The 18,229-nt window shown below is 19.3% G+C and overlaps 6 protein-coding genes across 6 annotated transcripts; 5 read left to right on the forward strand and 1 right to left on the reverse strand.

Moving 5' to 3' along the window:
• Positions 1-116: 116 nt before the first annotated feature.
• On the forward strand, positions 117-2,575 carry LRR11 (leucine-rich repeat protein; the record flags this gene model as incomplete). The annotated part of the gene is made up of 4 exons (XM_028676636.1): positions 117-1,810; positions 1,992-2,119; positions 2,199-2,308; positions 2,516-2,575. 4 exons carry the CDS (start codon positions 117-119, stop codon positions 2,573-2,575), a joined length of 1,992 nt encoding a protein of 663 aa, XP_028533105.1.
• Positions 2,576-3,056: 481 nt separating this feature from the next.
• PRELSG_0920100 (conserved Plasmodium protein, unknown function) lies at positions 3,057-4,700 on the forward strand (the record flags this gene model as incomplete). The annotated part of the gene is made up of 1 exon (XM_028676637.1): positions 3,057-4,700. The coding sequence occupies one exon, from the start codon at positions 3,057-3,059 to the stop codon at positions 4,698-4,700; it is 1,644 nt and encodes a 547-aa protein (XP_028533106.1).
• A 1,685-nt stretch (positions 4,701-6,385) lies between these two features.
• On the forward strand, positions 6,386-8,114 carry PRELSG_0920200 (translation elongation factor EF-1, subunit alpha, putative; the record flags this gene model as incomplete). Its single annotated transcript, XM_028676638.1, has 2 exons — positions 6,386-7,106; positions 7,213-8,114. The coding sequence occupies 2 exons, from the start codon at positions 6,386-6,388 to the stop codon at positions 8,112-8,114; spliced, it is 1,623 nt and encodes a 540-aa protein (XP_028533107.1).
• Positions 8,115-9,712: 1,598 nt separating this feature from the next.
• Positions 9,713-12,829, reverse strand: PRELSG_0920300 (conserved Plasmodium protein, unknown function; the record flags this gene model as incomplete). Its single annotated transcript, XM_028676639.1, has 1 exon — positions 9,713-12,829. The coding sequence occupies one exon, from the start codon at positions 12,827-12,829 to the stop codon at positions 9,713-9,715; it is 3,117 nt and encodes a 1,038-aa protein (XP_028533108.1).
• Positions 12,830-14,401: 1,572 nt separating this feature from the next.
• On the forward strand, positions 14,402-16,480 carry PRELSG_0920400 (RAP protein, putative; the record flags this gene model as incomplete). Its single annotated transcript, XM_028676640.1, has 1 exon — positions 14,402-16,480. The coding sequence occupies one exon, from the start codon at positions 14,402-14,404 to the stop codon at positions 16,478-16,480; it is 2,079 nt and encodes a 692-aa protein (XP_028533109.1).
• Positions 16,481-17,305: 825 nt separating this feature from the next.
• Positions 17,306-17,960, forward strand: PRELSG_0920500 (mitochondrial ribosomal protein L37, putative; the record flags this gene model as incomplete). The annotated part of the gene is made up of 2 exons (XM_028676641.1): positions 17,306-17,617; positions 17,826-17,960. 2 exons carry the CDS (start codon positions 17,306-17,308, stop codon positions 17,958-17,960), a joined length of 447 nt encoding a protein of 148 aa, XP_028533110.1.
• Between the last annotated feature and the right edge of the window lie 269 nt (positions 17,961-18,229).

Here is an 18,229-nt window from a genome sequence, read left to right on the forward strand (position 1 = left end):
TTGAAAATCTGATTGTATAAATAAAAGATAGATTTTTATATTTGCTTTGACTAAGAAAAGGAAAATTATATTAAATAAATTTTTTTTTTTTTATTGATGATGATTTGAATAGAATAATGGGGGATAAAAACAACGAAAAAATAGGGATCAATAATTTATTTGTAACAAATAACTTAAATAACAAAAATAATAATATAAATAATGATAAAAAGCTGATAATAGATAATGAAAAGAAAAAAAGTATTTGGTCATTATTTTCTAATGTAGAGGATAGAGTTAAGGAAAATAAGGATTTTGATAACACATCTATTGATAATATTTTTAGTGTTAAAAATGTAAGTGAAAAAGGAAGTGGAATGAAAAGTATAAATAAAAATTTATTTAAGAATGTTCAAAATAACTATGAAATAAAAAAAGAAATAGAGAACATATCTGATAGTTATAAACGTAGAAATAACATATTATTAACAGAAAATACGGATGATAATATACTAAGTAATATAATATCAGCTAAAAGAATAAAAACAAATCAAGAAAAAAATACACCTGGTACATATAATTCTTATAAAGAATTTTTTTTAAGAAACATTAATCAAAGTTATAATACAAGTAATGAATGCAAAAATATATTAGATAAAAATTCAACAAATAACAACATATCTTATAAAATAAAAGATGATAATATATTTAGTAGAATGAAAAAAATAGATAAAGATTATTCAAAAGGTACAGGAATAGTAAATAATAATAATAATAATGAAATAAATATATTGCCATCGATCAAACAAGATGAAAAAAGAAATATCAATACTACTATAATAAAAAAAAAGAATATATGCGTTCCTGTGAATGTAATAAAAGAAAATAAAAAGAATATAATAAAAAAACCTCATGGTTTTAGTAAAAGTGATAAATTTGATATTTTCAATCATATAGGAGATGATATATTTAGATATATTTTATCAAATATCAAAAATAAAAACTTACTTTTATTAAATAAGAGATTTAGTGAAATGATTCAACTTTTACGTATAAAGTTAATATATGATGAATCGTTGAAAAATTCTATTTCTCCAGAAAGTATAATAAAAACAATATACGCATCTCAAAATATTGAGATACTAGATTTATCAGGTTGTTCTCATATAACTTCACATCATTTTAATTTACTCTGCAATTCTAACAATATTAAGTTCAATAGAACATTAAAGGTTCTATGTTTAAAAGGATGTAATAAAATAACCGATTCAAGCTTAAAAATTCTTTTACATAGATTTAAAAATTTAAAAATAGTTGATATACGCAACTGTTATAAAATTAGTCATGATGGAATATATCCTTTAAAATTTAAATCAACTTTAAGAAAACTATATATGGGAAATGCAACTTCAGCAAATGTATCTAATTATCATTCAAATGAAACATTGAAAGTGTTATTTAGTTGTAATAAAGAAAATATACAATTGGATTCTCCGTTAAATAATTTAGTTTGCTTTGAAATAACTTATGCAAAACAGCTAAGTGATATATCTTATTTATATATAATAGCAAATAATTTAAGACTTCTTAATTTAAAAGGATGCAGTATTGATGATAGCTCTTCAATATTTTTTCAAAGTTTTACAAATCTTTTAGCATTAAATTTATCAGATACAAAAATATCAAATGAAGTTTTAAAGACTGTATTAAATAGTTCTAAGAAAATTAAGATACTTGATATTTCAAAAACGTTCGAAATACAAAATGATACAATTTTACAAATTCCTAAAAATTTAAGGGAGTTAAGAAAAATAAAATTGTCCAGTTTACAGTAATTAAAGAAAAGAGTCATTTATACATAAAGATATTGAATATAAATCATTCTTCAAAATATGATACATTTTATTATTATTATTTTTTTTAATAAATAATGTATATAATTTATAAATAATAGTTAATATATATATATATATATTATAAAAAAGGATTTATATGTTTTTATAATTTTTTAGAAATGTTGACAATTTTTGTATCAGAGAATTATTAAAATACTGTAGACATTTAATATCAATTGACTTTTCAAGTTGCTGGAAAGTTAATAATTCTTTTTGTAATGTGAATGGTTTGGAAATAGCGTCAGGTTATATATAAGAAATTTTTTTAAGAATAAAATCAAAAAGTTAGGTTTTATATTTTATTTGATACATTTCTAATTTCAGGAAATAAATTAAAAGACATAGGAGCTTTTCAATGCTCTATTGATAGAAAGGTTTGTGAAGGATGCTTGTCTGAAGTTGGTTGTACTTTTATTCGCGTTCATATTTATAATGTAAAAATAAAGATATATTAAAAAAAAAAGAAATAAATTATATATGCATATTTTAAAAAAATGCAAAACAAAAAATTAAATGAAATAAAAAAAAAAAAAAAAATATAAATAATTAAAAAGAGCTTTAATTTACACAAAATTTTACTTGAATATATATTAAAAATTTTTAATGTATTTTAAATATGATTATTAATAAATTTTATATAGGAATTAAAAATATTTGAGACATCTATTTACACAGATATTGAGTCTCTTGAGACAAATTAAGGAAGTTTTCATTATTTTTAATAGTTATATTTGTTAAAATTATTTTTAATTTAATTTTATTGTATTTTTTTTCTTAATTTTTAAATTTAAATGAGAATTTTTCAAGATTTCTTGTTAAAATAATTATGCTCATAAATTTTATATATTTAAAAAAATTCAATTTTTTTTTTTTTTTTTTTGACACAGGCAATTTATATTTGGACTTAAGAATTTTCTTATTTTATTTTATTTTTTTTTTTTTTTTTTATGTTAAATTTATAAAGAAAAATACGTTTTAATGTAATTTTTTAAGTGCATTTTGAAGAACAATTTTTTTTTTTTTAATATTTAATTTTAAAACATAAAACTTAAATACCAAATATGTAAATAAATACTTTTTAAAATTCTCAAAAAAATTTTTTTACAACTATATGTAAAAAAACATAAATATTTTTAGTAAGAGAATTTCTTATAAAAATATAATTTAAAAAAAAAGAGTGAAATGAATTTAGAGGATATAAATTCAAGTTTTGAAAAAAAAAAGAAAATTAATGACAAAGTAAATTATGATTATACAAATAATAATAACATAACAGAAAGCAACATAAATGATAAAAATGAGCATATTAATAATATAAGTGATAATAATACTAAAGAGAAAGATTTAAATAGCAATGCTTCGAATGACAATAATTTAAATAATAAAAATGAATATGAAAAAAGCGTAAGTAATAGTAATGAAAAATCTGAAAATTTGCAATATCAAAAGGTATTTAACAATATTGTATCTAGTAGAGATTTAAAAAATAAAGATAATGAAGATGAGTATGGAAAAAATTTCGTTAATAAAATGTGTAGTAATCAAAATAGAAGTGATGAACATGTTGAAAAAATTTCATCAGAAGTTGAATGTGCTATATGTATGAAACTTTTAATTGTACCGGTTACAATACCATGTGGTCATAATTTTTGTAGAGACTGTTTAGAAAAAGCTAAAGAATATAAAAATTCTTGTCCACTATGTAGATCAAATATGGGGGACAAAAAAAACATAAACATACTGTTAGGCGAGTTAATTAAAGAGAGATATCCTATAACATATGCAAAAAGATTAGAAGAAATAGAAAATTTAAAAAGAGAAAAAGAGAATAAAATTATGAAACAAAGGAATGAAGCTATTAAAAATGCTTCAATAATTCCTATATTTAAGATTCCATTAATATTTGGACCTTATTTCCCTGGGGAGGTTTTTAGTTTAACTATATATAGCGTAAAATTTATGAATCTTATTCAATTTATATCTCCTGAAGGAATTTTTGCAATTGCATCAAATAAAAAAAATAATGATAATAGTAAAGTATATGGTATTCATGTAAAAATTTTAGAACAGAAAAAAACTAATCAAGTTTTTTACATAAAATGCATAGCTAATTTTCGAGTTATTTTATATAATTTAACACATTTTATTGAGTATGAAAATTATGTAGCTAGTCATTCTCCTATATTTGATGAAACAATGCACATAAATTTAGTTGAAAATAATTTAAGAAGTTGTAACAGTAATAAAAGCAATATGGTTAATATAGGATTAGAAACAATACATAATTTAAAAAGGTTATTAATTCAAGTAGAAAATGAGGAAGATTCCAATTTAATTTCCGATTATTATAGACATTATAAAAATATAACAAATAATATAGAAATCACTGATTCTAATATTTCTAGTGTTATTAAATATTATTCTTGTGTAATTTTATCTAGAATATGCTTATTATGCATAAAAAACCAACTAAACCGTTTTGGAAAGTCAGGTATTAGACTATTTAACAATAAATTTAGAAATTTAAAACTTGCTTCATCTGAACCGTCCACTGAAGAATTAGAAATGTTTTCATACTGCTTAAGCAGTGCAATTATATCAAAATCTATACTAAAATGGAAATGGTTTAAAACAACAGATACTAGTGAAAGATTAGAAAGTATAACTCAATACTTTTTAAAAAAGAAAAATAAAAGTATTTTAGCACTTGATAATTCACGCTCACCTATTATTCATAGATTATTTATGTTAGATTCTATAACATCATCTTTATCAATTATTATCTTCGTTTTAATCATAATTTTTGTTAAATATTTTGTATATTAATTTATTTATTTTATTATTATTATTATTTTTTTTTTTTAAATATCCTTTTCCTTTTATTTGACTTGTAGATATTTTTTATTTTAATTTACATAGTTATAGACAATATAATTGCTTATTTGCTTAATTGAAAATATTATTTGTATATATTCCTTTGAGAATATCAAAATATATTTGTAATATATATATTGGCATCTTATATTTTTATTCTTCTTTCTCTATTCCTCCTTTAACTTTTTTTTTAATATTGTTAACTATATTTTTAATAATAATTATAACATTAACTAAAAAGTTGAGATGCAAACAACTTGTACTTAAAATATAAATTATATAATTGAAAAAATGAAGGAGTTAGCACTTAAAAAGTATATTTTTCATTTTACATATAAGAGTGGTAATATACTGAAATACTGTAGTGCTTTATATAAAATAAAAATCTTACTTAGGTATTAAGAAGAAATAATAGGATATTAATTATTTATAATTAAATACTATACCTTTTTTGTTTTTATTACGTGCTTTATTTTTTATGTATATAATTTTAAAATTACTATATTTTTATATTTCATAGCGGGAATTTTATTTCATTTTAAAGTATATGATACCATTCTTTAGGTAAAGACAGAGATAAATTAGAAAAAAAAGCCATTTTTTAATAATCAAAATTTTATTTAAAAAAAAAAAAATTATAAAATAATAGTAAGATTATTATCATACTTAAATTGAATAAATACGTACTTATCTAATTATCATACTTAAGTTGAATAAATACGTACTTATCTAATTATTATCATTTTAATTATAATTAGTTTATAATTTTTTTCTTTTTTTTAATATAATAGTTTAAAACTATTATTTTTTTTTTTTTTTTTCTCATCTCAAATTTAAAAAAATTAATTTATATTTTATTTGAATTTTATAATTATTTTCATATATTCATTCTTTTTATATTTTACAAATTTACATTTCTACTAGAATTAAAAGTATATTATTTTCATAAACATCGTAAAATAACTGATTTTTCTGAATTTTAAACATAAATTTTTTTTTTCTTTTTATTTCAACATAATGTATTTTTTTTTTTTTAAATTAAGTTTGTATTTTTAGTGATTACGGAAAGTTTCATAAATTATTTTATTATATTTTTTAAAACAAATTATTAATAATTTAATTTTTTTTTTTTTCAAATTTGTTATACCTTAAAAAAAGAAAACATTTATTATTTATTTATTTTTTTTTTTTTTAAGATAAACAATATAAATCATGATTTTTATAATGTAATATATAAAAAGCATTTTATTATCATGTAGAAACATTCACAAAAATTTTTTAAGTGATTAGGCATACAAAGTTCTTTTATTATCTTTTAATGAGCACATGTATATAAAAAAAAAAAAAATAATAAAAATAAAAATTGAGAGTGAAGAAAGGAGAAGGAAAAATACTAATAGTAAAAGAAAAAAGATTATTTTTTAATTGGAATTAATTTTTTTTTTTTTTTCCACATTGAATTGTTAAATTATTTTAATTTGGTATTATTCCCTATTTTTAAATGTAAAATTTTTATATTAAAATTGTTTAAATAAAGATTAATTTTATAATATGTTTGTTTTTTATTTATTTATTTTATATATTTTTTTTTTTTTATCTTTTCTTGACTTAACTTTCATATAATTTTTTTCTTATAGATGAATGAGCCTTTTAATTTCGATGTAAACGCTCCTTCATATTACCCTGGAAAGCCATACAAAGGAAAAGAGGTAAATAGTGATAGCGGCAGTGAAATAGAAAAAAAAAAAGATACAATGATTGAAGAAAATTTTGATGAAGAACAAATAAATGATTTAGAGGATAAAATAAGTAAAATAAATTTAAATGACAATGTTGATAAATATGAAAATGTGGAAATGGACAATGAGAATAAAGAAGAAATAGAAGAATTACAGGAAAAAATAGCTGAAAAAAATAGAAATTTGGTGGAAGTAGATCCAAGACATCATTTAAATGTAATTTTTATTGGTCATGTCGATGCGGGAAAGTCAACTACATGTGGAAATATTTTATACATATTAGGTTATGTTGATGATAGAACAATAGAAAAATATGAAAGAGAAGCAAAAGAAAAAAACAGAGAAAGCTGGTTTTTAGCATTTATAATGGATATTAATGAAGAGGAGAGACAAAAAGGAAAAACTGTAGAGGTAGGAAGAGCACATTTTGAAACAAAAGATAGAAGATTCACAATCCTTGATGCACCAGGTCATAAAAATTTTATCCCTAATATGATTAGTGGTGCTGCACAAGCAGATATTGGTGTTTTAATTATATCAGCAAGAAAAGGAGAATTTGAAACCGGATTTGAAAGAGGAGGACAAACAAGAGAACATACATTACTTGCAAGAACTTTAGGTATTATATATATATAGATATATTTTTAATATTATTATATGTATACGTATTTTTTCATATATATATATTTACTTTTATGTATGCAATTTTTTTGGAATTTTTTTAGGAATAAATCAGCTAATAGTGGCAATAAATAAAATGGATGATCCAACATGCAATTGGAGTGAAAGCAGATATGATGAAATACAAAAAAGAATAACCCCTTTTATAAAATCGTGTGGATATAATATAAGTAAAGATGTTTATTTCGTTCCCATTTCTGGATTAACAGGCCAGAATTTGTCAGAACATGTGTCAGATAAAAACTCGAAATTATATGACCCAAGAGCCAGTTGGTATGATTTATCCAAGCCAACTTTATTTCAAATTTTTAATACTTTACCACCTCCACCATGGGATGAAAATGGTCCATTAAGAATTCCTTTATTGGAAGGTTATAAAGACAATGGTATAATAGCCGTTGGGAAAATTGAGTCAGGGACATTATATGGAAATAATATGAGCTGTACATTAATGCCAAATAAAGTAAAAGTAAAAGTTATGAATGTATTTTTAGAAGATGATGAAGTTCCATATGCAAAACCTGGAGAAAATGTTCGTGTTAGATTATTTGGTGTTGATGAAGATCAAATTAGTAAAGGTTTTGTTTTATGTGATTCAATAAATTTATGTTCAGTGGTTCATGAATTTATTGGAAGAGTTGCAATTGTTGAATTACTTGAACATAAACCAATAATAACAGCTGGGTACTTTTGTATTTTTCATGCACATACTACTTGTGAAGAAATACAATTTGTTGAAATGTTAGAAGTTATTGATAAAAAATCCAAAAAAAAAAAAATTAAACCCAAATTTATAAAAAGTGATTGCATTGTAACTGCTCATTTCTTATTATCGAATCCGGTTTGTGTGGAGGTGTATGATGATTTGCCACAGTTAGGACGATTTACATTAAGAGATCAGGGAAAAACAATAGCAATTGGAAAGATACTTGAATTAAAAGCTTAAAATTGAATAAAAGAATGTTCTGAATTTCCATAAAAGAAAGAAATAAAATAGAAAAAAAAAAAAAAAATATAATTAAGTAAATAAAAAACAGAAAGAGAGACTATTTCAGAAAGAAAAAATAAAATAAATGAAAAGCTTTAATTTTTTATTCAATATGCTCAGTAAGTATAGTTATCACATACCAAAATATATATTTTGAATACGTTAAAAATTATTTCATAAAGTGTATGCACACTTTTCATTTTTCATTTTATTATAAAAATGCGTTAGAAAAAAAATAGGAATATAAAAAGATTTGTTCTATTTTTTTGAAGGAATTATACATATATATTTTCTTTTATATTTTTATTTTTTTTACTTTTTTTGTATAATACCTTTAGAATATTAAAAATATAAAAATGTACACTAATAAAAAAAAAAAAAAAAAGATTATTAGATACATTTTATTTATATGAAAAATAAAAATATGTATTTATTATGTGCTAAATAGTTATTTCATTTTTTTTTTTTTTTAAAGACATTTTTTTCTTATTAAAATATTTGAAAACATTTTTATATGATATAGTTATTTTTACTATTTTGTATTTAATGAAATAGAAGTTCATATATCTTTTTTATAAATTTGATAAATAAAAGGGAAAATTTTAAATTAATTTAATAGTTATAATTTATATAATTTTGATACCAGGAAAAAAAAAAAGAAATGGAAAAAGTTATAATTTTATATTTTAGTTTTTTTATACATTAACCTGTTTTTTATAATTTCTATCCTTTATGATAATATATAAATATATTTTCTTTTAAATAGTTAATTATGAAATAAATATTAAAGTATTTATTTTATAATTTTTTAATAAAAAGTTGATATTATTGCATCATTCAAAAGAAAAAAGTAGTTACAATATATAAAAGAATATATAAATTAATAAACAAGCAATTGAATATTTATAGAATACTAATAAAAAAAAAAAAAAAATTATAAAACAACGATTTATAAGTAAATAATAGAACAATAAATATTAATTTTTCCTTTTTTAAATAGCAAAATTGTTATTAAAAATATATATAAGTTTTTGATTATATATGTATTGAAAATATATAAAATTCAAAAAAAAAAAAAAATGATTCATAATTAAGAAAAATTTAATTTAATCTTAAAACAAGTAAAACACATAAAAATTTATAAATATATTTCTAAATTTTTTCTTTTTTTTTTTTTATAAAGTTTCATATAAATATTATCTAAAATATAAATTAATTACCAAGAAAATTTATAATTTGGAAATACATATAACAATAACAAATTAAAAAAAAATAAAATATAGTGTATTTTTTTTTTGTAAAAATTAATATAAAATAATAGAATAAAAACAATACAATAAATTTCTTATATATATATGTATATGCACCTATAAAAAAATTAAAGTTCTAATAAAAAAATATATTATTTATATATATAATTATAAAAAGAATATTGTATGAATGAAAAAGATATTTATATAATTCTAATAAATACAATTACTAAATTTTTTTTATTAAGTAACAAATAATATAATATATATACACTCAGTATTCATAATCATATATACATAATATACTTATAAGTTTCTTTTCTTTTTTAAAAAAAAGCTAATAATATTACTATTTTTTAAAATATAAAATAATATTATTGAAAAAATTAATATCCATATTATGCACCAAACTGCTACTTCATTATTATTCATAATTAGATCTTCTTGCAAAGACAAATCAATATTTGCAATAATTTTTTCTCTTTTAGCACTAGTTGTTTTTAAACTTTTTGAAATAATGCTTTCAAAATATTGTGGTAAAACAAAATAATTATTAGTAATTTCATATTTTTCTTTATTATAATGAAAATATAAAGAGGGAATTATCCAATTTAATATTACACCAGTGTAAGTATATGTATTTAAAACAGTTTTGAAAGCTTCTATTCTCATTTTGTCTCTTTTTCCACTATTTACTTCTTGAAGTGTTGTGTTAATTTTATCAATAAGATCATTCGCTAATGAATTCATATTTTCTTTATTATAAATTAAGTCAGATATTTCATAATATTCAAAAGGTATATGAGTAGAAATTAAATATTTATTTATATCTTTGTTATGACTCTTATCTGTGATAACCACACAACCATTAAACAAAGCATCAATAACCATCTTATTTAGCATACCAGCAAATTTTGAACTAATTACACACACTTTGCTTCTTTGTAAAATAAGTGTATATTCCTTAATTTTATTTTTTATGAGTTTATGAGTAGTTTGTAATCCCCATACTTTCCAGTAATACAAATCAACTTCATATTTATAAATTTTATTTTTTAAGTCATTAATATTTTTATTATATATGTAATCCATTATTTTCTGAATAAGATAATCTTTATAATTATTGGATGTAGTGTTATATAAAAATAAAATGTCAATATCTCTGGTAGAGTTATTAAAGATTGATGTTTCTTTAAAATTACATTCTTGTAAAAACAAATCGAGTAGAGAATAGCTAAGTTCATAATTTGGGATGTGTTTGTTTTCAATTTTTTTTCCACGATTATAATAAAAATTCATGTCATTATTCTCTTTTGATTCAAAACATAAATTAAAATATTTAGAACAACAATGATTTACTCCATGAGGCAAAAATGCCCATAATGTTTTGCTATCATCTTCATTTTCTAACATTTTTTCTTTCTCAGATATTGGTTTATTTTTTATCTCATTTCTTTTTTTATGTCTATTAGTAATAACATTACTAGCATTGCTATTAGAAACTTTATTCCACAAATTATTGAATAGTTTTTTTTTTTCTTCAACTACATCAATACTATTTAAAGGATTAAATTCAAAAATATTTACTTGATTTTGAAAAAATATATGAGGAAATAAATTCAAAAAGGTTTTTTTCATATTGGCATCCCATCCATCATTTATATATATCAAAGTAGTTAATTTGGGCATATTTTTCAAAAAAAAGAAGTGATTATAATAATTCGAAACAAAGCTATTATGAATAAATATAATATCGAATGGTTCATTACCTATTTGCCCAGAATAGGTATTTAATAACGTATGTAAATTCTTCGGAAAAAATACAGGGTAATATTTAAAACCATATCCCCACATATAGGCATTCCATTTCAAATGAGTTGCCATTATATTATATAAATTATAAAAATATCTGTCAAAGGAAGAAGAAAAAGATTTTCTTGTAGTTAAAAATAAAACACGTGGGACTCTTAAAACGTAATCTGATGTGTTTTGAACATCCGCATTAGGATTTAGTGGTGGTAATGGTATAAGAAATGAATCCGTTTTCTTAAATTGTTTATCTACATGACCATTATATTTTCTTATTAATGTTTTTACATCTATATCTAAACTTTCTAACATATACTCTAAATTTTCGTAATTTATATATGATAATATACAATTTTTAACTTTCTTAGAACAGTTACATTCCTGAATATCATCACTATCATCACTAGTGAGCTTTCTTAATAATTTGTCATTTTCTATCTTATTTTTTCTCAATAATTTATTACTAATGGATCCGCTTTCTATTGTATCGTTATCATCTAATTCATTTATATCTTCAAACATTCCTGTTTTTTTCTCTTTATCTTCATCGTTCATTGCCTCATATTCTTCATTTTCTTGGTAGTTGCCAATAATTTGATTTTCGAAATCATCATCTAGATTGTATTTACTTTTTATATCATTTTCGTTAATTAAATCATTTAAAATTTTTCTTTCATAAGAGTAAGGATTATATTTATCTTTTAATGAAGAAAAAAAATTTTTTAATTTTTCATTCTTTTCATTTAAATTGTTATTATTTTGATTTATTAAATTTTGTTTATCGTTTAAATATTTTCCATTATTATCATATTCTAATAAAATCGATTCTTTTTTGAGTGAAGAACTATTATCCATTACACTTTTATCTAATGAGTATGGGTTTTTTTTTTGATTTTCTAAATTTAAAAATTTACTTAATAATGCTTCAACATCACCAAATACTTTATTATTATTATTATTATTATTATTATTATCATTGCTTTTGTTATGTAATTGCCCAATTAAATTTGTTAATTGACTCAAAGAATTTAAAGGGTTTGGATTATTGTTATTTTCTTTATTATTTATATTTATGTTTTTTAATAGATTATTCAAATTTTCTATGTAACTTTCTTTTTTCATTTCTGCATTTAATTTATTATTATTTTCATTGATATTATTATCATTCAGTTGATTTTGATTATTTGTATCCTGAATACTTTCCTTTTTCATATTATTAAATTGTTTTAATAATTCCATCCATCTGTTAATATCTGTATTATTAAAATTCATATTATTATTATTATTATTATTTATATTTTCAGAATTATTAGTATTATTTGACAAATTTAGCATTTTTAATATATTTTGTAAATTAACTTGAGATGTAGAATTAGAATTAATTATATTCTTGAATGCATCTAAATTACTACTTTCATTGACATTTATCTTATTTTCTTTAAAATGATTTAAAATTTCTTCTAGTTTATTAAAATTACTGCTATCAATAGCTTTTTTTACTTTATCTTCTTTCGTCTCAATAACATTACCATTTTCTGAGATGTTATTAGGTATACTAGTTACATATACTAATATAAATGAATATAAAAAAAGATATCTAATAAAAATATTCATTTGTAAAAAAAAAAAGAAAAAAAAAAGAATAGCATAAAAATATACTATATGAAAATAATGAAAAAAAATATATGCCACTTAATTAAAAAAAAAGGTCTATATTCTTAAAAGAAGAAAAAAAAAAAAAAAAAAAAAATCAAATGATAATAGTTCAAAAATGAATAAGGAAATTAATTTTTTTAGATACACACACACACACCAAAAAAAAATTATATAAAAGAAGTTTCATTTTTATATCATTGTTTCAACTTTTAATGAACAAAAAAAAAAAAAAAAAATTAAATGGAAAGGCATCATACGGGAATCAGTTTACAAATATTAGTGTAAAAATATCTTTATTTAGCATTTATAATGTTGTATTTTTAATAATAACAAAAACATAATATATAGAAAAAGAAAAAATATATATATATATATAATATTTTTTATAATAAATTATGTTTGAATATTTAGTTTTAATCTAAATTCACATTAATGTATTGTTTATTAAGATTTAATTTTTATTTTTTATATTTTTAAATTATTTAATTTAAATTCGAAATTAAAAAAATAAAACAAAATTAAATAAATTTTATTTTATTCCTTTTTATACTTACCATATAAAACAATTTTAAAGCAAATTTACAATTTAACATACATATTAAAAAAATAAAACATAAAATAATATTCTTTTTATTTCTTTATACATATATATATTGAAATAAATAAATATGTTGTTACATTATTGAGTACAAAAGAAAAAATTAAGAATAAAAATAAAAGTAGAGTAATATATAATAATATATGATTTTAATACTTTTTATATATATATATATTACAATGTGTCATAAAATATAATATGAATATGTTCTTATTCAGATATATAAATATGAATTATTTACCTTTTTTTTTTTCTATATTCTGCTATTTTTTTTTTTTTTAGATACATTTTTATATAATAAAAATTATAAGAATAAATAAAATAAAAAAGCATATGAATAGTTTATATCCTAATATATAATTATTAAAATTTAGGAACATTTCTTATTTTGTAATATTTTTTTAAAAATGAAAAAAATGCTTTGTTTCGTTAATGTAAAAATAATAACAATAATAATAATAAACTTTTATAAGCATGGGTTATACAAACATGTTTTTAGTAACATAATTAAATATACAATTAAAGGAAAAGCATTTTTTTCTTATTAAAAAAGAAAAAATTTAAATTAACAATGCATCAAAATTAAAAAAATAAATTATATAATAGTGTTAACTTCTACTTGTGTAAAAATGAAAATTATTTAACCAATAATTTAGTTTTTAAAAATATTAATTTATAAAAAAAAAAAAAAAAAAGTTACAAAAATGAGGCTTCTTTAAGAATCTTTAATTTTGTTTCAAAAAAAAAAAAAAAAAAATCATGTTGAAACAAAAAACATTTTTATAAAATTCATGCAATGATTAAATTAAATAATCAGAAAAATATTCTCATATGTTTTTGTACATACGTTTTCATAAATATGTTTTTAAAATAGATTTTCGTAAATACGCTTTGAAAATGCAATTAAAAATACCTTTTTTTTTTTTTAAAACATGTTTCTCACAAATGCAAAATTTTTAAGCAAGTTAATGAAAATAAAAATTTCAAAAAGAAGGGGTTGGGTAAAAAGAAATAAAAAATGGATGTTACCTAAAGTTGAAAAATCTTATTTAAAACAAGAACAAGATTTTAACGTTCCTCATAAAATAATATCATTAAATGAAAATAAAGTATTAAATGCAAATAATAAGTTGAATGAAAGAAGTAATAATTATGATGGAGATTATAATTTGGTTGAAGAAATGAAGATAAAAGAAAAAAAAAAGTTAAAACCTCATGAATATAAAAACTTGCTTAAAAAAGAGAAAAATGAAAAAAATGATGACAAATTAAGTTTAAAAGATTTATTGCAAAAAGGAAAAAAGAGTGTGAATTTGGATATAGAAGATTTTAAGGAAGAAAAAGAAAAAAAAAAGAAGGAAATGAACACTTTTTGGTATATGCCAAATCCATTTGAAAAAAAAGGAGTATATGGAATGAAGGAAAGTTCCTTTTATAAATCATTTATAAGAGATAGAGAAAGACAATTAGACAAAATTGATAAGAAAAAATTAAATGAAAATGAAGTAAAACTGTTAAATGATATAAAAAAAAAAAGTAATGTAAATGATGAATTATTAGAAAAAAGTATTTCCTTGGAAATGAAAAAGGAAAAAAAAATTAGAATTAATCCAAGAAAATATTGGTTTCTTGATAATTATAGCACCCCTGATATATCAACAATAAATACAACAAAAGCTAGAGAATTACGATTTTTAATGATGAATGAAGCGAGATTGGTACGAAAAGGAAAAAAAATAGATATGGAATTATGGTTAGCTTTTATGAATAGAGTAATAACTTTATCAACAAAAGTTCATGTAAGAAGTCTTTTAAGGTATTTACAAACTATTGCGTCTGTTAAAGTTACTAATAAAAAAATGATAAATGATATAATGAATGAAATTTTTAAAAGAGAAAATGATATGAAACCGAAGCATTATGTATATCTTTTTCAAGCTTGTTCCAGATTAAAATGGACTGATTTTAAATTAATTTATGCATTAAAAAATATGACTTTATGTTGGCCAATATTAAGAAACAATTTTTTGATAAAATCTGCTAATTCTATTTCTAAATTAGGTTTAGCAAATAATGTTTATAGTAAAGCTTTACAAATAACCTTACATGAACGATTAAATAATTTTACAGGCAAAGATTTAAAAGCAATTAAGGCTATAACTTTTCTTGAATTTTTTAATGAAGAAATGATTATAAAATTTATTTCTCTTTCAACATTTTATAAAGAATATTTCAATTATTATACAAGGAATTTACAAATATTATATCTATATATTGTATTATTTAATAAATCTATTTATAATAGGATCACTGAAGAACAAAGGAGATTTTTGCAAAATTATTCAAAAGAAAGTAATTTAAAGAAAATTAATAAAATTAATCATAAAAGTTATCTGAAAAATTTAAGGAGAGGAAGATTTCATGATAAATACTCAAGTGATGATGAATATTCAAGTAATGATGAATATTCAAGTAATGATGAATATTCAAGTACTGATGATAGCGAAGGGTCAAGTGATAGTGATGAATCCTCAGTAGATGAAGTAAAAGTTTGCAATAAACAAAATTTAATTAATAATAATAGTATTAAAGAAAAAAATATAGAAAATGAAAAGAATAATGAAAATGTTAAAATAGGAGATAAAATATGTGGAGGTTACACTAGTATCTTGCATAAGGAAGCTAGTGATATATTAAAAATATTAAAAATAGAGCATCTGAATTCTATTTATTGTGGCCCTTTTATAGTTGACATTTATCATCCTCAATCAAATTACATTATTGAATTAAATGCTCATTTTCAGTATTATTTAAATTCAGAAAATTTAACTAGTTTATCAAAATGGAGACATAAATTTTTATCACATATGGGATATAAAGTTATTCATATATCTTATCGAATATGGAATAATTTACATAGTGAAAAACAAAAAATTGATTATATCTATAGTGTTTTACCAAATGCTATATTAACATGTTCACCTGTATATTTGCAATCAATAAAAATATAACCATATGTCCTTTTTTGTTATTATGCCTGCAAATTAAGAAATTTTCTTTCTTATGTGACACCTTTGTTTTATTTTGTAGAATTTTTTTTATATTATTTTTTTTTTAAGTTTTTTTCTTTCTATGAATATATATATATATATAAATTTAGCATAAATTTTAAATAAAATTTATTCATATCCGTATAAATAACAGAATTGTTAATTTATATAAAAATATAAAAGATGTTATATAACATATAAAAATAATAAACATATATATATTCATTGATTTATTAGATTTAAAAAAAAAGAGTTATTTTTTATGTTAAAAGAATGTATCTAAAGTAAAAAAAAAAAAAAAATATTTCATCTTATTCAAAAATACAAATTCCTATATCTATATTATTTAATAATAATGATAAAAAAAGTTAAATGGCACAATTTTTAAAAAAATAAAATAATAAAATAATAAAAATTTATTTAAATACTACAAATAAAAAAAAAAAAATTATTTTTATAAAGACAATTTTTTGAAAAAAAAAAAACCATAATGAAATTAAAAGAAATACATAGTATTTTATAAAATAAAAAATGTGTCATTAAAAAAAAAAAAAAAAATCGTTAAATTTTAAAGGTATATTTAAAAATTATACACTTAAATAGGGGTAATATTTAAAAAAAAAAAAAATTAAATTTATGTTAAATAGATTAAATACTTAAAAAAAAAATATATATATATATTTTTATTGAAGAGTGATTTAAAATATATAAATTTAAATATATATATAATAAAAATAAATAGGGAAAGATTGAATGTTTATAATTAAAAATGAAAAAAATATAACAATGCTACAATTTTGCAAAAATGTAGTTTTAGTTACAAATAAAAAATCAGTGTTTCCTATATATTTAAGAAATATATTTATAAGTAAATGCAAATTAGCTCCAAAGGGAAAATCTGGAAAAAAAGTCCAAGATAAAAAAGATACAGAGAATACTACAGAAAGTAGCGAAAAAGCTCACGTTTTTAATATATACAATACAATTGATAAAGATCACGAAATTTTACCAGACTATGCTTATCCTAAGTGGTTATGGAAATTAGAAAAACCTTTGAAAACTTATGGTGAGCTAGCTTTAATGTTTTTATATGGAAAGGTAGAATGGAAGAAAAAAATAAAATAAAATATAAATTAAAGAATTATATTAAAATTTTTATTTTTAATTGGATTAATCATAAAATAATTTAAATGAATTTATTATATATATATATATATATATATATATATATATATATATATGTGAGTATGATTATATAAATTTTTATGATGTCTTTATTTTTTTGTATAAATATTTTATGTTTTAGGATATTGAAAATGCTACTGCTGAAGATTATCATCGTTTTCGTAGATTGCACAATAAAAATTTAATTAAGTTGAATAATTTAAGATTAAAAAAGTCAAAAAGATCAACAGTGAAACCAATTTTTTGGGATCTTTAGGATGAAAAAAAAAAAAAAAATAAAAAATAATGAATAGGTGTTAACATATATTTTTGTCAACTATTAATTTAAATTATTACACATAGAATTTTTCTTAATTTATTAATTTTTTTTTTTTTAGTTTATAATTTTTTTTTTTTAAGTTGTATTAAGTATTCTGTAGAAATATATATAAGAAATAGAAAAAAGTTTAAAAATTATTTCACAATTTTTTTTTTATTTTTACATTGAAAATATTATGGAATTTTTAAATATTTCTTTTCGATGAA

This window comes from Plasmodium relictum (assembly GCF_900005765.1).
Source record: "Plasmodium relictum strain SGS1 genome assembly, chromosome: 9".
NCBI classification, from domain to species: Eukaryota; Apicomplexa; class Aconoidasida; order Haemosporida; family Plasmodiidae; genus Plasmodium; species Plasmodium relictum.